The sequence below is a fragment of the Penicillium coprophilum genome, assembly GCF_028826855.1.
Source record: "Penicillium coprophilum strain IBT 35676 chromosome Unknown utg000002l_segment0_segment1, whole genome shotgun sequence".
Lineage (NCBI taxonomy): Eukaryota > Fungi > Ascomycota > Eurotiomycetes > Eurotiales > Aspergillaceae > Penicillium > Penicillium coprophilum.
Window position 1 is genome coordinate 2,538,706 of NW_026622722.1, and position 19,775 is coordinate 2,558,480.

Here is a 19,775-nt window from a genome sequence, read left to right on the forward strand (position 1 = left end):
CAAGCTGCGATGATGTTGAAAGAAATTTGTATACCAGGCGAAGGTATTTTCAAGTTGAGCTCACTGAGCCCTTGTTTAGTTCTTTGTTCTCTGTAAGCCAGATCAACGGGAGCGACAATGTCAATCAAAGGCATCAATGATATCGATGGCTTATTTGCCAGGGTTTCAGGTTTTGTCTCGACGATGTAGCCCAGCTTCGGCCAATTAGGGCTCAATGATGGACTGGTATTGCTGTTGGCACAGTCGTCCAAAGTAAGAGATATGGTAATTGGAGCACGTGAATCTTTTGTAAGACTCCGGTGAGGCAGTGAGCCATTCCTATGAAAGGAACAAAATCCAGCAATAGGTCCCGCTTCTGGGTATCTAGTCATAATTCCATTGGTAAAATATTAAATGACACGACAAGATTGATAACAATCTAGTAGAAAGGGGTATCATACACAGCAAATCTGAATAACGAGATAGGGAAAAAAGAAGAACAGATCTATCTGCCCACCGATATGAGTAAAAGATCAAAGCCTATAGCTCGATTTCCTCCTCGCCATGATTATCACCTGCCGAAACAAGCGACACATCTGTCCAGGCAGAGAAACTACCTTCGCGCGCAGCTAGGTAAGCAGCAACACGTGCACGGCGTGAGCGATTCAGTATTTCTTCTCCTCGTGCTGGGTCCCGTAGTCCATTTTCAACGGAGTTTTGGTCCGGAGAGTCAAATGCTGATTCAGAGATGGAGAGAGAAAATACATCTGTGCGTTGACTTTCTGTTTGTTGGGTGGCTGGGCGAGGAGATGTAGGACCATCGTCAGTCAGATCAATGATTCTTGTAGATGTTTTTGGTTCGGACATGAGTCGGAGTCTTGTGGCTGAAGGTTCTAAATCTGGCTGGCCAGATATGAGTGCAAGCTCTTCCTCACTTCCCTCGTCACTCGCTCGATCGAACTTGTCTTCTTTTTCTGTCGGCCATGTAGGAGGGAGAGGATTGACCTGGAAGAGCTGAGGTTCTGGATGCTTTTGAAGATAGCGATGTGCTTGGCGGATTTCGTTGCGCTTAACTCTGGCCGCCTCTTCAGCTTGATTCAAATGATGTAAAGAGTCCTGCTTCTGATCATGATGCTGGCCTGCATCGGCAGTACCAAGACTGAAATCTTCAACGCCACTACTGGTCTCTTGTGTGGACTGTGTGGAGACGTCGATGTCGTATCGGGCCCTTTTTCTTTCCCGCAGATCTCCCTCGTCATCAACATCTTCAGCTACGGTTTGTCGCATGTGAGTGTCGTGCGAAAAATAGTTTCCTGAACAGAGGTGGCCGAACAAACGTCTGATAGAGACGTCTTCGTTCCAAGTTCTTGGATCCACTGTGCATGGATGAACGTCCTTGGGTCGAAAGGCAGCTACAAGCTCACATAGTTCGGAGTAGGAAGAGTGTCGTGAATATGGGAATCGCTATAATGCCATTAGGGAAGACTAAAAAAAAAAGCAGTACCACTTACTATCGTGTTAGGCAGATCTGGCTGGGATGACCGGCTAGCGGTATCAGATGGACCATGGCTTAGAGCGAACACCAGATTCTTCAGTGAAATTTCGCCCTCGTCCTTCACGCCGTATGTATCAAGAGAGAGCGCTTTCTTTCTCGACCTGAACGCATCTAGAAGGGCACCTCGTACCTGAGAAAGGGCTTGTTTGTCCTGGACGTGTTTGAGACAAAGTTTCTCCAACTCGGCTAGTGCAAATTCATCTGGCAGCTCGAGCTCATGCGTTTGATACAAATCCCCGATACCACCGCCTGCGCCAACCTCGGGGATTTCGGCACCACCGGTTGTGCGATTCACAATAGGCACAATGTAGACCATGTTAGTGCCGCGAGCTGTTGAGCATGAGACTCCAGGTTCACAGCTGTGGATTCGGCTTGATTCATCGTTGCTTAGACAGCCTGCTACAGCTTTGTTTCCCAGCTCAAAGCCACAGAGAGCAGGAGCTTCGCTGACTCCCCTGTTACCTGGAGTCTGGACCAGAGACCGATAAAGTCCCATCTGGTAACGATCCACATGGATCTGCATTATATTAGCCGGTGTTATATTTGCCCTGCATGATATACAGCACCTTTGTGTTCAGCGCAGCTGAGAGCGCTATCCAGACATCCTCGTAGCCGAAGGTCCACGCACGGAAGTAGAAGACTGTATCGTGAGGATAAGCCTGAACTTTCTGCAGCAGCTCAGACAGTCCCTCGGCTTTGGAAGGGAACTCGCGGAATGGATTTGTCTTGCTTGCAAAGGTAGAGTCCAGATACAAATTATCCAGCCGTTTATGACCCAGAGTATACGGTATCAAGACCGGGTGACGGACCAAGCTGCTCACCCACCATGTTTCGGCTGGGGGCGATTAACCAGTAGTTCAATTCCAATGAGATATCATTTGACTCACCTCGAATATCACCTGTGTAGATGATTGCCTTCCCATCCCCTTCGATGAGAAACATCACAGCTCCGGTGCAATGGTTGGCATCAAACAAAGTCACCCTGATACGACGTCGCGGTGTGAGTTCAATTTCGGTTGGGGTATTCAGTGGAATTGGGCGCTGTGGGGGATGAGCTGATGTTTCGCTCCAGAATTTAGAGTATACTAACTAGAAGCTTGGCAAGATGCTTATAGTGCAGTCGGCGTGACTCCAAAATGCCTTTATTAAAGTTCATCCGATGGGGATATTTTTCAATCCGGAGGAGCAGCTGCACATGGTTAGTTGAATGATATGCAAGAGGATGAACATGAGCATACCTCTCGCGTGGCCGGTGAGCAGTAGATAAACGGTGCTCGAAAGGACTCGAGGCCCTGTAAATGATCGCTATGCACATGGCTGAGGAAGCACGCCAGTGGCGCAGGTCGCTCGGGACATTTCCGAAAGTAGTCAACTGTTTTTCTTAGCCAGGTCCAGTAATTTTGGCTGATCTCGAGGCTCACTGCGAATCTCCGGAAACTCTGTCGGGTTAGCATAGAAGTGACGTGGGAAATTATCGGTCTTACCTGCGACAATGCCATCAAAGGTCGACATGGCAACGTCTCAATATTCATGCCCAAAGCCTGAAGATGAATTGGATTCCTTCACGTGATAGGAACATAAAAGTCGAGACCAATAAAGATGTCGAAATCGTTCTTTAATTTAGAGCGTTATGATTCGATGAGATGACCTACATGTAAGGTAAATATGCGATCAAAGTCCACGGCAGTCGTGGCCATTGCCAACGCACACCTAGGACTCTTACCTATAAAGTCTTGCTAAGTCCTGTCTTCCTCAGACTATTCCAGACTTATTGTTTTTTTTTTCTTTTTCTCTCTTTCTTATTTCTTTTTCTAAATTTCAATGGAACGCCTGTGAGACCTTCAATTCCCCAAGGGTCAAAGAGCCGAAACGTCAGCTGGGCACATGATCGGGATTCTTCTATAACATTATCATATTGACCTGGATTACGCAGAGGTTGAAGCATTTCTGCGATTTGAACTGTATACGCTCTGTTTAGTGTTCCCCGCCAATCCCCAAACATCCCTAAACATCCCTAGATATCCCAAAACATTCAAACATCGGGAATTTGACAAAGGGCAAGGGGGAATCCTCCAGGGCTGGATATCCTGAATCACATTCCAGGGAATCTGGGACAACCTTGCCTCCTTCATTTACTCTTTCACCTCTTCCCTCCACATCCGGGATCTTTCACCATGCGTAAACCGTCCGTGGGCCAGATTGTGTATAACGCCACGTTCACACGACCTCGCACAAGCGACCCTGGATCGTTTGGGGCTCACATTACCCGAAATCTCGTCCCAGAAGTGCGTGTCGAAACATCCCTTTTCTACGGCTCGCTAGACTGCATCGAAGCGCAATATCCGGGGCTGGACTACTCATATGGACCGCATCGCATGCGACTAGGTCGTTTCCCATGGCACCGGAAGCTATTCCAGACATTTGACGAACTCGGTTTGACGGAGGAAGAGATCTCGAATCTCTGTCGGTGGGAAGGGACCAAGTCCGCGCGTCAGCGATACGAGGCAGAAGAAGGGATTCTCGTGCGAGACACCACAGCCCACTCAGTCCGACCGGCGTCCCCCCAACCCACCCCCTCAATCGAGATCCACTTCAATGACTGCGACTTCTGCGGGACAGAAGAGGAAGATGACCAGATCATCGAAACCCAGAGCAATGATACGGTCCGTGCCATCGATTCCCGTGCTTCCAGTTACCGGTCCACCGAGGAGCACGAAATCGAGGAGGAACTCAGCGACGAGGAAATCGAAAGCTGTGGTGTAGCCCTCAACACCCGCATCCATGCTGCGCTGGCCGCCCGCGATCAAGGCACGGATGTGCCGCTCGACGAAGACTGGGAACAGTGGCTGAAGGAGGCTGGAGAGCGCGGCGGCTTCGAGGTGTTGCAGGCTATTCGTGCGAACCAGCCCTTGACTCTTGTCGCCGACAATGTCCGACTCCCACGCGGTCGCGGTGCGGCCCGTGTGGTCACAGGGGCGGCCTTGTTCACAGTTCCAGATAGCATTATCGCAACAAACGCGCTTCCATCTACATCCAACCATGCCTCCGGTACGGCTCAATGACTGCATATGATTTACTCGACCACCAAACCCTTTAAATAGGACTTCCACTATGATTTGTGTTTGCATTTATTTCTACGGCGCATCTTATATCTCTCGCATTGTCTGAAGTGGACTGGCTCCTTCTTCTTCTCCGGTTTCTCTTTTGCTTTCATCTATATCCATTGCTCTATTTATGCCTCCAGAAGAGTCCCTTGCTTACGCATAGATTTCGTTGTCTCCTGTTTTCTCTAATACCCTCATGTTCCTGTTCCTCGTGCGTTGTTGCTTGACTTGTTGACTCTTCTCATCATTTGCTTTGCCGGGGATATTCATATTCAACGTGGTAATCGGGGGATTTGCAGCAAACGGCAAAAGTGATTCTAACTTAGTCGGAATTACATCTATGAAATCTTGCTTGTGCTCGTGATGATCCAATATTTGGATACTGTAGGTGAAATGCAGACTCTCGATATTCATTACAGCCATTCTGGGCAATGTTTAAGGATAAGAAGGACGAATTCAAATGACATCTTCATCGTCGACCCGAATAAATTCCCATGCTACACCCTCATCTCTGTTAGTACTGACCACGAGCTGGTTGTCCCCGTCTACCCGCATCGGCAAGAACCCTCTACCCTGTTTCACGAGGAGAAGATAACCGCCATCTGGATTTGCTCGCACACAAAACGATTCCCAGTCACTGTGAACTTTGGCCTCCGCGATAAGTTTATTCTTGTTATTGTGCCCGATAAAGGTTCCCGAAATCACGTTTTGAAAACCCAGGAACATGTTGTCGGATTCGACGCACGACCAGTAAATACCACACCCATGCCCACTGTGTTCAGGCACAAGGCGTAATATGCCTTTTTGAAGCCCAATCACAAGGTTTGTCAGAGGATCGCGGATGATGAATGACCTGCCTTTCCAAGGACAGTTCCTGGAATGGGTCGCAATCGGGTGTCTCGCGGGGAAATGGTCTATTGATTCACCGCAAATGCTACTAAATGTGGGTGTATCACATCTTCCATCTTCTGTGGTGGAGGAAGACATCGTGTCTTCCATCTAGAGCTAAAACGGACGAAATATTATTTCCTTTTCTTGGTGGGTTTGATCTTGGGCACGCTGCTGGTATGTCCCTGCAACCAAGGTTAGTGAATCTTATCTGCAAGACGTTTTTCGAGGGGAGAACTACTTGCAGACAAAAGAACTCTTGTGTAGAGTGTGCCGGACAAAATACTCACATAACATATATGAGATATTCTGAAGCTGTTGTTGAATCGAGGTGAGTTGGTAGACAAAGTGCGGGGATAGCTGGAAAAGAGCTATCACGTGATTATGGCGCCAACAGGGTTCAGCCAATCAGAAAGAACACGATGCTTATGGTCTAACCTAATGTGGAATAGCCCTGGGAAATATTGATGTCGATAAGCTCTCCGCTCCGAGGTCTGCTCCGCAACTGATGTTCATGACATGAACATGAGCCTCGTTTCAGCTCTGTGTTTGATTGAATTTGGCCGATAGATTGCGCCCCCATATACTCCTTCCGAAAATACAACATATCCACCATGATCAAGGCAATCTTCTACAGTAAATTCGACACGATAGAGGGTAAGGACCTTCAACGCCATGATCGACCTTCAATTCGAGACTAACTATTTTCTGCAGGGCCCAAAGTCGTTCACCAAGTCCCTGACGGAGCCATTGTTCCAACCCCCACCGCGCCCTCACAACCACCCTTCCTCACCTTCTCCGATGTCTCCTTCTTCGTCATCCCGCGCCAGGAGCTCTGTGGAAACCTTTTGCAGGTCTGCACAAACGGATATCGGATACTGGGCTACCCAATCTGCATGAAATCCGTGCGGTATGATCGCAATGAGTTCATCTTCAACTTTTGCATAGTCCTTGCCGAAGAAGAGGACTTCAGTACATACAAGAGCGTGGTACAGAAGCTAGCAGACCTAATGCATGGTCTGGAAGAGCAAAATGGCTTCTTGTCCCGCGACTTTTCGAAGAGTGGTGAGGGAAAGGTGTATAGTCTCTGCGAGATGTTGATGGAGGATTTGAACAATTACTGCGAGTGCATGATACCCATTGGTATGTCCATGGACCTGCATAACATAGCCCCACTGCTAACTATTCTATTCAGACGAATTGAACACTCTGAACATCAAGCTTTTCCCAATATATCCATCTCCCCCGCCAGTCAAGGCCTGGCAAGTGCCACTCTTCACGTTACGATACCAGGCCTTCATGGATGAGAACTGGGACTTGACCATGCAAAGGGTATGTGAAAGGTGACACTGCCCCCATGGCCAGAAACACAACAGCTGAAACCTACCAGATCGTACCACATATCAACGGTGTCAACAGCGTCCGCATCATCTCCGTCCTAGCTGACACAGATTTCTCCCTCACCTGCCGCGCCCTCCGACACCTCCTCTACTACGGCTGTCTATTTATCCTCGACATCTTCTCCTTCTCCGCCATCTACGCCCCAACTGCCCAATTCAGTACAACGATAGCTTCCGACGAAGCAATGCAACTAGAATGTGCCCGCTACGTAAACCTCCGCTTCGCACCACACCCACCAATCGGCCCCGACTCCCCTCTCCCTGCAACGCTAGCCAGAACCCCAAGTGCCAACGGCAGCACAGGAACAGCCCCGCTCTCCAGCTCTCTCAACACAGACCCAGCACCAAGCCTCACACGCGAGGAATCCCGCTTTGACGCCGAAGAAATCTGGCCCCTCCTAGGCCCCGAAGAAAACCCTTCCACCTCCACCTCCACAGTATCCCCAACCGCGCTCCATAAACCAGCTCTCGTCGACGGCGTCGCGCTGGTCGAGCTCTACGCAAGTCTCAAACAGGGCCAGAGCGTGAAGCAATGGTACTCAGCACACAGCCGCGCCCTAGCGAACATCGATATCCGTCGCTTTATCACCTTCGGCGTGATAAAGGGCTTCTTGTACCGCGTGCACAAATACGCATGCGCAACTAGCCAGCCTGCGCCCCCGCCGCGCGCGTCCTCCTTCACTCCCACCGCTCTTTCGTCGCGCGCGACTACCGGAACTAATACACCCTATGCAGTGTCGAGTGTGTCGGAGGACGCGCCTATCTCGGCGGTTATGAGGGGGAGTCTAGTCGTGAGCGGGCCGGGTCCGGGTCGATGATGAGTGGGGGTCGGAATGCGAATGGGAATGGGAGTGCAGGAGCGCCGTCGACGTTTTGGGAGGAGGATGAGGAGGTTGTGGGGGATGAGGTTTTAGGGAAGTATCTTGATGGTACGCATTGCTTTGATCAGGTTTGTACGGAGTTGGAGATGAGTGAGAGGGAGTTGACGGCCAGATTGAAGAGATATCCTTGGGAGGTATTAATTCTTCATAGATGAGTTGGGGTTGTTTTGTTTTTGGATTGTTAGAATTGATCGATACCCTACGTTTTGTCCTTTTGGCATCAGAAATATATATTGAGGTGCTACATGCACCACTAAAAATTTGAAAATTGTAAAACGGAGAATTTGATTTCATTGGAAGCTTACAGCTTACAGCTTGAGAATAAGAATACAGACAGTCACATCTAACTGGCTAGATACATGTTGTGGAAAAGATCCAGTTTGTATCTTCAAGCGGACTACAACATAGCCACGCCGGGGTTTCAACATTTCATGTGGTGGAACAGAGAAAAAAAAAAAAAAAGAAAAGAAAAGAAGAGGTATCTGCTAACGCCATGCCAGTCCATCATGCATTCGTATCGTATCGTGCGGGAAATAAATCAAAAACAAAGTTGAGGTGGTTAAGAGGCAGCCAAAGGACAATCAACGGGTCGTCGAGTGAGAAAACCCAGAAGAGAATGGAATTGGAGCATTTATTCCTCGTCCCAATTCTCAAGCTCAGCTTTCTCATACTCAGCCATAACCTCTGGGTCGAAGATCGATTCTCCCTCGGAGGGAATGGTAGTCTTGATGTCGTCAAAGATAGGCAGGAATGCCTCGTTCCAGCGACGACGACGGTCCATGACAATTTTCGCAGCGTCTCCGACAGCAGGTCGCGAAACTCCCGCAGCACCGGCGACATGGCTGCCGCCGCCTGCACCCCCAGGACGGTGCTTGGGCTGAGCGCCCTTCTTACTTTTGCCCATAGTGCGGGTGCGCTTGAGATAGGCTTGTTGGACCTGGGAGTCGAGATCGTCTTGGATGGTAGTAAACTCAAGCATGGCCATATGCTCCTGGGCAATTTTTAGGATGCGAGCTTTGCGCGCGTTGTTGGTGACAATCTGCTTCTTGAGCTCGCTTTGAAGTAGGCGGAGTCGTTCAGCAACTTCATCATCGTAGTGAGCGTCGTAGTCTGGGTTATCATCCGCACCGAGGAAACCGATGAATCGCAGTTCGGCTTTGGCGCGTTCGTCTAGTTGGGCATGATCCAGCTTTGCGACCGAAGTTTTGAAGTCGTTTGGATCTGCGTCGCGGAAGGTGGTTGCAGCAGGCAGAGGCTTAGTTTCGCTCTTGTTCTCCTTCTCAACGACGGGTTGGTCGATATCCATTGCATCACCACCTAGTCCACTCACACTACCAGTATCCCCATTTGCGGTTGGGTTGGAATCTTCAGGCAAGGTACGATGCTCGTAACGAAGGAGAGAGCAGAGGCGGCTGAGGAGAGGTCCAACCGAGATTTCGTTGGTTTCGGCTTTATCGTCAGTCAGCTGTTCAATGCTGCCACGGCCTTGATTCAAGGGTAGCTGGTCCTTGTCATCTTGGCTCGAGTCGTATGACACTCCATCTTCTTCCGCCCAAATTTGACGATAGTTTTTCTTTCCGCGACGGGGCATGATGAATGGGGTAGTGCGATCACCCTGTGACAAGGTCAGCTTGTGTTGACATGAGAGTAGCTTCAATTGACTCACTCTTTCCTTCAACCAGGCAATGTCCTCCTCGGTAAGAGGCCGGACGTAGGGTTCAATATAAGTCTGGAAAGTATTCGCGCTGACTTGGTTGGCAGGTTTGGCGTTGCTGAAGTCCTTGTCAGGAGCCACACCGGCTGCCATGTGTGCGAGATCGGTTTTTGGGAAGTGAGCAACGCTGTAAATCTCTTTCTTTTCATCGTCTGTCATGCCTGGGAGAACATCTCGAATGTTGTAAATGGTTGGATCATCAAACTTCAGTGGGTTCTCGCCAAAGACTTGTATATGAGGAATTGCAGGCTGGGGCTCAGGTTGATGGGAATCGGTACTGGTTTCAGACCCGGGGGTCCCGGGGGGAGGGCCATCGCCCGCAGTGGTCGTGCCGTTGGGGGACATCATCGATGGAGGTGAAAGCGAGGAGCTTTCATCTGATATCGCATTCTTGGAGTTTTTCGATGCTGGAGAAGCCCCTTTTGATGGTTAGTGAAGGTTGAACGGTGGGGAAACCGAAAGAAGATCGAAGTTGTGGAGATGGGTCCGTAAAAACAAAGAGTGGGAAGAAAGCGCCGATTTGGATCTCTTACCTCCCTCAACCTTAGTCTCGGCTCCATCTTGACGCGCTACCTCATGTGCGCCATGATTTAATGGCCGCTCCTCCTTTCCACTTGGGCGCTCTTTCCGCTTCTTCAGCTTCCCGCCCTTATGGATATCGTCATCCTCTTCGGTTTCACGTTTCAACTTGGAGCGATCCCGAACTTCACGATCAAGCTCCTGATCTTCAACTTCTTTGCGTTTTTGAGACATTTCGCGCATTCCAGCGTTGCAAACCTCGCCCCGAATATCGGCCATGTCACTAAGACCCTTCAGGTGCTCCACCAAGGCCTCAAGTGTTTTTGAATCTGGAATGTTCTGCGCAGATACCAGATCCAACACATCGGAGTACTGGGCACTAGCCAATTCAATGTGTTTGGTGACATCGTTCTCCAAGTAGCTCTGAATGGGGAGGGATGGAATAGAGGGAGCACTAGCGCTGGACGGGGTGGTATTGCGACTACGCGACTGGCGCGCATCGCGGCCTTTGCCTTTGCCTTTGTACGCGGACGGCATGGTGTTTCTTCAGACCGATAATCTGATGAAGGGAAAGGAACGGATGGAATGATTCAGACACCAAAGACAGGTTCAACGAAAAGAGAGATTGGTTGACAGAGAGGATACTATGTGTAGATGGGACTAGACAGACACATGCTGTCGTTGGTCACTGGGAGCGAAGAAGAATGAAAGGGGGTTGAATAGCCCTCAAATTGCCTGATCCCGAGCTAAAGCAGATACAGAGCCAGAAGTCCTCTCAATCACGGATGAATTATTGACTTTCCCCAAGGTGAATGATCGTTGGCGGTCGGCCAGAGATATCCACGTGATGGCGATATGACTCCTATCATCACGTGCGCCATCTTCAATTTATTGGTCCTGAGTACGGGGAATGAACATCCATGGGTATATTACTCCGTACTGGAGCCAGGCATATGCAGGCTTTGAGATTATTCAATTGTCATTCTTCACTTGATAATGCAACATACAGCTTGTGCCTCACCGGATGACAGCCGACACATGGCCTCCCGGAAATGTTGACACGCATCCTTATTCTGACATTCTGCGGAGAGAACCATGTCGGCTACTCTGGCCGCATTTTGAGGGATGAGCATCAGAGAGTAATTCGGATCTTTTGTGAATTGAAAGCGCTGAAGAATTACTATTTATAAAACAACATAATTCCCCACGCCAAGTGCAAAAGCTTGAAAAGTTGCCTGTTGATGATCATCTCCCCAAACGGTCTACCGCGAACGGCCATGTTTAGCGAAGTATACAATGTAGACCATGCCCTCGGTCATTTTCGCTTGTTTACTCGTTCACGGACACTTCTTCGAAATTTGAAACTCGGTGAAATTTAGCCAAGACCTTTTGCCTCTTGCCTCGTGGTTGGAACCAGGCTTATTCTACATTCTTGTGACGGTCCCGATTGACTCTTGCATTCCTCCGCCGTAGAGCTCTAATTAGCAGGATGTATGGGATGCTTCAGGGCTGAGTATCGTCTCAAATGACTTTGCCTCAAATCATAGTGGCTGCCATTTTCAAATTCTCTTTCATATACAAACTGTTTCCCTTACTAGTATGCACACACCCTCCTCACTGGTCTTCACCATCTAGACTCTAGTATATCTTTTACTTGACATTCATCTTCACTATTGACTTGAACAAACGACAAACCATCATGTCAGCTGCTACCATGTCTACGAGAAATGACTCGGCAGGTAAAGTGGCTACACTTTGGGCAGGTGAAGGGCAAGCCTCGAATTCTACGTCGTCAGTCGAAGTAAGTACATGAAATTCGTTCATCCAAAAGTCGACAACAGCCTCCGGAGTCGATCCTAACTCGTATAATTGTATAGGAAAATGTCGCCTATCGCTTTGTTCTCGATCGCAAGGTTCAAACGATATCAAGCAACAGCATTCCCGAGAACGGATTGGTATCAGGCCTCTTGTTTGTACCCAGTCTGGAGCCGCATGATCCGTGCTATGATATTACCGTTTCGTCTGTGCCGCCAAACGTTACCCGCTATGAAGACGTGTCAGACTTCGGATACTCCTTAGTTGGCCTTGCTCCATGGGTAACCGCCGAATGTTCGCTATCGTTCCTCTCTGCCGCTCAAAAAGTCGGCACGCATGCTATGATTTTTTTCCAGCCCTCAGACAACGAGACCAGCTTACCACCTGACTCAAATGACTCCCGCTGGGCAATCAACGACGGGGATAAATGGAGAATGGACAACAATTACCCGGTGTATGCTATTCCAGGGCCAGCTGGAACCTCATTGATCAATGATCTCTCATGGTATTCAGCTAAGACACAAGAAAACAAGAGAGAAAACTTGACCGAGAAATTTGAGTTACAGACTAAGACTAGTCGGTTATTTGCTAGGATTGAAACTGGTAGGTAGAAAAAGAGGCCTCAATGTCCAGATCTATACTCACGCATCGCAGGCGAAGAGACTACACCGGCTACGAGCGTCTGGAGCTTTGTACTTGCAATTGCAGGAACAGTTCTGATACTCAGTATCCTCCTAATCATTATTTATCGGCTTGTCCTGCGCAAAAGACGGGCTCAGCTGCAGAGACGTATCAATGCAGGTCAAGTCGACATCGAGGCCTTGGCATTGAACCAAATGATGGCCCCTCAGGAGGTGGTCAACAAATTGCCACTTTATACATACTTGGAGGTCATTCCTCCGACAGAGGCAGCCCTTCCACAAGATAATACATCGCCGAATCCAATAGAACCGGATTCTGGCGACAAGACCAACTCACTGTCGCCCAACGAAGACAACCATGCGCATGAAGAGGCTGGCATCCAGAAGCCAGAGGCAGCAGTGATTAAACCTGGACAGAATGATTCCTCCAGAGGCAAGTACCGCCTGAGCTACACTCAAACAACTTGTGCTATCTGTCTCGACGATTTTGTTGTTGGGTCATCTACGGTTCGCGAACTGCCGTGTGGACACATATTTGACTCAGCTTGCATCGATCCATTCCTGACTCAGAACTGCTGCCTTTGCCCTCTATGCAAAAAGACCGTTTTGCCAGCGGGCTCGTACTATATCTCTGTGACCAATGAAATGGTAGAACAAGAGTATCTTTCGAGGCGCCGTTGAATATAACCAGCACATGAGACTGGCTTGCTTGTTTTAGCTCATTTGACTTGGTCTGACTTGGTTTGACTTGGTTTGATTTTTCTTTTTGATTTTGGAAGATTGTACCTCTACGCGAGCATGGAGGGAGCGGGAATCATTATTTGCATTTACTGAGCGAGCGTGGTGATTTGACGATGTTGATGCTTGTGTATGATATTCTGATAGTGATCGAGTACCTAGAGAACGTATCTCTAAATCAATCATATTGAAACAAAATTTTTGAATCATAGAATTACAGATCAGTTGGTCACTGGAAACTTGTTGGTTTTTAGTGTGACTGCTTTTACTTCTAGGAATTCTATGATATAAGCCGCGCGTGTAGAAATGGATAATGCTTGAAGAAGTCCCCTTCCATTCCTCGCCCTTTGTTTTTCTTGAACAATGCCAAAGTAGGAAAATGAACAGAACTTTTACCACTGGACTCTGACCTATCAGTAGGTTGCGTTGGTCAATGCTCACATATTTGCTGCCTGAGGCTGGAGAGGGATATTAACACCTGATTTCCAAGGCATTAATCTTTTCCCTCCCGTGATTGGTTGTAGTGGGTCAACTCGCTAATCGCTAGCGTCCCACACACAACCTCTGCCTCTAGACGTTTTCCTCCTCGAACTTTTTGCGACAACGACAACCGACGACCTCGTACAGCCGACAAGGTACGTTTGATCATCATTCATTCAATCCAATCTCAACCGCCAGTGCATTTCTCTGACCTAAAACCGTACAGATGGGTGCCCTCAAGTACGTGGAAGAAATCCAGAAGAAGAAGCAGTCCGATGTGATTCGCTTCCTGCTGCGCGTCCGATGCTGGGAGGTGAGATAAACCCCTTCGCCCCTCGATTGCCTAACATCTCCGCCGAGCGCTCGTGAGCGTTGCCTTAGGATATGCCGTTTTTTTGTGGTATTGCTAGGCGGCTTGAAAAAAAGTCATTCGGCGGAAATGATTGTGGCACGCAAGAAAACCTTTTTGGGCTTCATGTGTCTTGCTATACACTCGTTGAACTTTGCTGAGAGTGCATAATATAGCTCCGCCAGCTGAACGCCATCCACCGTGCCTCGCGCCCCTCGCGCCCCGATAAGGCCCGTCGTCTCGGTTACAAGGCCAAGCAGGGTTACGTTATCTACCGTGCCCGTGTCCGCCGCGGTGGCCGCAAACGCCCTGTCGCCAAGGGTGCCACTTTCGGTACGAATTTTTCCTGTCGATCACGGATTTTTTTCTGGAATCTGGGAATTGAAGGATTTTTTGGCTAATGTGTGGTTGTGTGAACAGGCAAGCCCACCAACCACGGTGTCAACCAGCTCAAGTACCAGCGTGCTCTCAAGTCCACCGCCGAGGAGCGTGTTGGCCGCCGCGCTGCTAACTTGCGCGTCCTGAACTCCTACTGGATCAACCAGGATTCCACCTACAAGTACTACGAGGTTATCCTCGTCGACCCCCAGCACAAGGCCATCCGTCGTGATGCCCGCATCAACTGGATCTGCAACTCTGTCCACAAGGTGAGTTTAGCTCAGAATCCGACTACAATGCCCAAGAGCTTTACTGACCAGGCCTTTTTCTCTAGCACCGCGAGTCCCGTGGCCTCACCGCCACCGGCAAGAAGTCCCGTGGTATCAACAAGGGTCACCGCTACAACAACACCAAGGCTGGTCGCCGCCACACCTGGAAGCGCCAGAACACCCAGAGCTACTGGCGTTACCGTTAAGTGCGGTAGTGCACTTTGCCAGTGGTTTCGGTTGGAAAGTGTTGGTTACGGCATGTGGTCATTTATTGAAGCACTTCTTTACCAGACAGTGTGCTCCACGCTGGGTTCAACTTTAATGCAGGCCAGCCGGTTCTGTTGTTAGCCAAAAAGCCATCTTGTTCTATTTTCAATTCCCCTATTAACGAAGTATGACTGGTTCAACTCCATGCCACTGGTATTGAAGAATACGTAGACTTCAATGATGTAGTGTTTCGTACTATTTTATCGGTGTATGTATGTCTGCCGTGAAATTTGACTGGTTTTCGTCTCTCCGTGCCGTACTTGTGGCCCCAGGGGGCCCAACCGTCGTCGGATAGTAGTTTGCCTTAGCGGATCGCTATTAAGTGCTCTAGTCCACTTGTGGCCGAAAACCTATACGTATGGTTCTTTCAAATTGAAAATCTCTACACCTTGATTGCTGTTTTGATTAACGATCCTCGAGATATGCGTTGTCCCACAAAAATAGATCTGTCGCCTGCGATTTCAGGCGGCTAATCCATAAATAGAAACCAACCGCCTGAGGCATGAACCACTCCCTACCCCCGGCCGCTTTCCCAATCCGTCCACAGACTATGAAATGCTGTTGTAACGATCCATCATTCTTCTATTGGATCCCAAGGTGAGATGGTTCTTCATTTGGTGAAACCTGAATTGCTTACTGAATAGCCATCCCTGCGCTAGATCAACCTGTTATTTACCAAACAAAGAAGCACAGCTGAGGTCGCTTTACTCGACTGCTTTACCCCCACTCCGTCCTCCACGATCTACTCGCATGTGTCTGGCACGAAGAACAAGCTCCACGAGCTGGACACCATACTGGAGAGGTTGAATTTGGTTAAATTAAACCCAATAAAGTTGATGTGCCTCCATGCCGTCCCGTTTTGAACGTCACCTGCCGCCCATCCCCCCGAGCTCAACTTCTAGCACCGCCGCCATTCCACCACACGCTTCTCAAATATCTGGTCTGGAAACCAGTCCACGCCGCGTGGCTCGGCCTCGCGATGCTTCGATCGTGCCACCGTCAAACGGTAGTATGCCCAAGAGTTCGTCCCATCGAGGACATTCACGCTCGATAAGCAATCCATTCGCTGGGTTTGGGCGCAAACGGGACAAGACAGTCGGCAAACATGCGATCTGGGACTCTGAAGATGACGACGATGATGATGCAACCTATCCAATGGAGCCCGAGACGTCAAGTCCCCGGAAAGGTGCAGCACTTGGAAATGATATCGTCGAGGGAAAGTGCCAGACTTGTGATGCTACCGTCCGGTGGCCACGACACTTAAAGGTGTTTAGATGCACCGACTGCTTGATGGTCACAGACCTTGAGCCAGTTTCCCATGAAGCAACAGACAACCCTCCACAAGGGTCTCAGGGTGGGGTGTCCAAGTTGGCAAACAAAGGTAACACTATACCCAATGCTAGTTTTACTCCATAATTTTGTAAAAGATACTGATTTTTACCACAGTGCTTCCTTTGACGGCCAACCAAACCCGTGGTATGATCGGGGCGTGCCTAAACGTGTATTTCGATAACCTTTTGGATAAAGGCTCCCGGTCATGGTTGCCGCCAGATGATGACAGAAAGAACAAACCCCTGCCTGATCTTCCGTTAATGCAGGCTCATGCTTCCGGTTCCAACAATCTCTTACCCCCGCGCACTGAGAGTTCTCGGGGCCGTAGTGCTTCCCATTCCAGTGGACGGGAAAAGTTGTCGGCATCAAAAGAGAACTCGAGTGGCTCGACACCACAATCTGTTCGGCTAGAGGGCAATGAAATACCTGTCAGAATCCGAGCAAACTCAGATCTTCCACCGTCTCCAAAGCTAGACTGCAGCCCGCAAGGTGTCTCTCAAGCTGGGAACCCGGAGTCTCAAAATTGCGACAATCGGACACACATTTTCAAACAGCTGGAAAATGCAATTGCCACTGCCTTCAAAGGCTGTGATTATCTCAACGAATCTTTCACCACGTACCCACCTCCTCGATCAGCTCGATCAGCCAGTAGTGGTATTCCCCCGAGAATGAAGGTGGAACCGACCACGATACCCCAACCATCACATGAAACTCCTGTCTTTGAACCGGATGCGAAAACTCTTCTATTGGGAGATCTGACCGAGAACTCTTCTTGGTGGATGAATGAATGGGCTGAGGCTGAAGGGCAGAAGTCCGCGTATTCCAAAGAGAAGAATACCCCAAAGTCTCGGATGGTATCATCGCGAAGTCCTCGGATCAATTGGACCGAGGTAGCCCAGTGGTATCATTCCATTTTGTCTGCGGGGAGTTCTTGGAATGAGCTATGGGCGGCCAAAAAACCCGTCCCGACACGATCAGAAGCGGATTCGATACGAGCTAAGAGATGGGCGTCTATTGACCCAACCTTGATTGCGAGACAGATCAGCGATTCTCGTTTACACTTACAACGGGCACTGTTGAAAGCTACCGAGGGTCTTCTCAAGCGCCCGCGTCGTGTTCTGAAGAAGCCAGAAGACACCAGGTTCTTGTTCATATTGTTAGCAAACCCTATCCTGTCTTCTCCTGCGTCATATAGCCGGCATCCAACGGCCACGCCCGCAACACCGGTCACACCGTATCCTAGAGACGATAGACGCCCCCCGCACCCAACAGACCATCCGAAGTCGGCAAACCGAGACGGAAAACCCTCACACAAAGCCTTGCCCAAAGCCCCTGCTCGTCCAGAGGGCTCCAGTCACCACTATGGAATTATCAAACGGATTCTAGGACTCATGTCCAACTTGCCCAATGACTGCCATCACTACTTCGTGTCCTGGGCTTCCCGTTTCTCTGTCAGACATTTCGAGCGGCTGGTAGAACTTGTCGGTGGATTTCTCACTTACCGTTTGAGTCGTCAACATGGGCGAAAGCGTCATCAAACCCCTCAAGATGGGGATGATCTAATACCAAGCTTCGCCAGTGCTTCGGGAAATACGGCTGCTGAACTTCACGCTGCGATTAGTCGAGGCAACACGAACAAGAAGTCTGGCAAGAAAACCGAAGACCCCATAGTATACGCCGAAGACTGGCAGATCAGAGCGGCGGCAAGAGTAATGTCGCTGTTCTTTACAGCTAACATTTCCGCTGCAACGAGAAAATCTGATGGAACCCCGCGCAGTCTTGAGATGCCCAAGAACCCAGGCCCTCGTCAAGGACACATGATTCCGATCAGTACATTTTACAATACGCTGTTGGACTATTCAGATCTAGTGACGGACTTCGAAACTTGGGAAGCTAAGCTCACAAAGTTTTCGTTCTGTCAGTACCCGTTCCTCCTCAGCATCTGGGCCAAAATTCATATCATGGAGCATGATGCACGGCGTCAAATGGAAGTGAAGGCACGCGATGCATTTTTTAACAGTGTCCTCAACCACAGTGCGGCTAGTCAGTACCTGGTGCTGAAGGTACGGCGCGAGTGTCTGATTGAAGACAGCCTCAGGGGAGTGAGCGAAGTTGTTGGTACTGGACAAGAAGAAATCAAAAAGGGTCTCCGGATCGAATTCTTGGGCGAAGAAGGCATTGACGCAGGTGGCCTGCGGAAGGAATGGTTCCTTCTGCTTGTCCGAGAGGTCTTTGATCCGCTTCATGGTAAGCATTTTCTGATCTGAAGCATTAATTGACCGACTAATCCGAAATAGGCCTCTTCATCTACGATGATGATTCTCAGTACTGTTACTTCAATCCTTATTGCTTTGAGTCATCCGAACAATTCTTTTTGGTTGGGGTTCTTCTAGGTCTTGCTATTTACAACTCCACCATACTTGATGTTGATCTCCCGCCGTTTGCGTTCAAGAAATTGCTATCGTCGGCGCCGCACGCCAGTGGGCCACAAGGAGCTACCTCCTTGCGTTCGCCCTTCAAATGTACACTAGAAGATCTTGCAGAGTACCGGCCAGCTCTCGCCAAAGGACTCCGGGGTCTACTGGAATTCGAAGGTAATGTTGCCGAGACATTCTGCTACGATTTCGTTGCTCAGGTCGATCGCTATGGCGAGACCACCAGTGTGCCACTCTGTGCAAATGGCGAGAATCGGCCGGTGACCAATTCTAACAAGCGTGAGTTTGTGGATTTGTATGTCAAATACCTGCTAGACACAGCCGTGGCTCGACAATTTGAACCTTTCAAGCGTGGTTTCTTCACGGTTTGCGGCGGCAATGCGCTATCGCTGTTCCGACCAGAAGAGATCGAAATGCTAGTCCGCGGTTCAGATGAACCACTTGATGTCAGTTCTCTCCGGGCCGTGGCCACCTATGACAACTGGTCGCATCCACGACCAGAGTCCGTACCCGTGGTGCGATGGTTCTGGGACTTCTTCGAGAGATCGCAGCCTCAAGCGCAACGCAAGATCCTGTCATTCATTACTGGCAGTGATCGCATCCCAGCCATGGGGGCTACAAGCCTTATCATCCGTCTTGCTTGTCTTGGAGATGACTGTCACCGTTACCCGATTGCGCGTACATGTTTCAACACGCTGGGTCTTTACCGCTATCCCACACGGGAGAAGCTCCAGCAGCTGCTCTGGGATGCAGTTGTAAATAGCGAAGGATTTGGCTTGAAGTGATTTTCTTTACTGCTCAGAACTTGCGTTGTGGTGTTTGGGATTTTACATAGACGCTGGACGTTGTTTGCGAAGTGGATGGCTTTTGCTTTATTTTGATTTTCATCTTGTGGCGTTGCTGGTACTATCATATTTCCCATTGCGGATCGCACACGAGGTGTTATGTCTTTTGTTGATCCAGTTTTGATGACTGAGAGAGTTTCTTTGGCGTTTGCCTTTTGCACGTTGTTCTACTCTAGCATTATATTC

At 49.4% G+C, this 19,775-nt stretch overlaps 7 protein-coding genes across 7 annotated transcripts; 4 read left to right on the forward strand and 3 right to left on the reverse strand.

Moving 5' to 3' along the window:
• Positions 1-519: 519 nt before the first annotated feature.
• N7500_003020 (uncharacterized protein) lies at positions 520-3,046 on the reverse strand (the record flags this gene model as incomplete). The annotated part of the gene is made up of 8 exons (XM_056674166.1): positions 520-1,443; positions 1,491-2,051; positions 2,101-2,369; positions 2,422-2,575; positions 2,625-2,723; positions 2,773-2,906; positions 2,956-2,973; positions 3,019-3,046. 8 exons carry the CDS (start codon positions 3,044-3,046, stop codon positions 520-522), a joined length of 2,187 nt encoding a protein of 728 aa, XP_056534691.1.
• Positions 3,047-3,708: 662 nt separating this feature from the next.
• N7500_003021 (uncharacterized protein) lies at positions 3,709-4,596 on the forward strand (the record flags this gene model as incomplete). Its single annotated transcript, XM_056674167.1, has 1 exon — positions 3,709-4,596. The coding sequence occupies one exon, from the start codon at positions 3,709-3,711 to the stop codon at positions 4,594-4,596; it is 888 nt and encodes a 295-aa protein (XP_056534692.1).
• A 498-nt stretch (positions 4,597-5,094) lies between these two features.
• On the reverse strand, positions 5,095-5,364 carry N7500_003022 (uncharacterized protein; the record flags this gene model as incomplete). Its single annotated transcript, XM_056674168.1, has 1 exon — positions 5,095-5,364. The coding sequence occupies one exon, from the start codon at positions 5,362-5,364 to the stop codon at positions 5,095-5,097; it is 270 nt and encodes an 89-aa protein (XP_056534693.1).
• Positions 5,365-6,140: 776 nt separating this feature from the next.
• Positions 6,141-7,744, forward strand: N7500_003023 (nitrogen permease regulating protein NPR2; the record flags this gene model as incomplete). The annotated part of the gene is made up of 4 exons (XM_056674169.1): positions 6,141-6,183; positions 6,241-6,669; positions 6,722-6,858; positions 6,917-7,744. 4 exons carry the CDS (start codon positions 6,141-6,143, stop codon positions 7,742-7,744), a joined length of 1,437 nt encoding a protein of 478 aa, XP_056534694.1.
• A 694-nt stretch (positions 7,745-8,438) lies between these two features.
• On the reverse strand, positions 8,439-10,577 carry N7500_003024 (histone acetyltransferase NGG1; the record flags this gene model as incomplete). The annotated part of the gene is made up of 3 exons (XM_056674170.1): positions 8,439-9,422; positions 9,474-9,940; positions 10,055-10,577. 3 exons carry the CDS (start codon positions 10,575-10,577, stop codon positions 8,439-8,441), a joined length of 1,974 nt encoding a protein of 657 aa, XP_056534695.1.
• Positions 10,578-11,739: 1,162 nt separating this feature from the next.
• N7500_003025 (60S ribosomal eL15 domain-containing protein) lies at positions 11,740-14,999 on the forward strand (the record flags this gene model as incomplete). Its single annotated transcript, XM_056674171.1, has 8 exons — positions 11,740-11,841; positions 11,918-12,458; positions 12,510-13,144; positions 13,759-13,869; positions 13,941-14,027; positions 14,240-14,396; positions 14,484-14,710; positions 14,776-14,999. 8 exons carry the CDS (start codon positions 11,740-11,742, stop codon positions 14,914-14,916), a joined length of 2,001 nt encoding a protein of 666 aa, XP_056534696.1. The 3' UTR covers positions 14,917-14,999.
• Positions 15,000-15,823: 824 nt separating this feature from the next.
• N7500_003026 (HECT-type E3 ubiquitin-protein ligase) lies at positions 15,824-19,529 on the forward strand (the record flags this gene model as incomplete). The annotated part of the gene is made up of 3 exons (XM_056674172.1): positions 15,824-16,358; positions 16,424-18,556; positions 18,607-19,529. The coding sequence occupies 3 exons, from the start codon at positions 15,824-15,826 to the stop codon at positions 19,527-19,529; spliced, it is 3,591 nt and encodes a 1,196-aa protein (XP_056534697.1).
• Positions 19,530-19,775: the final 246 nt, after the last annotated feature.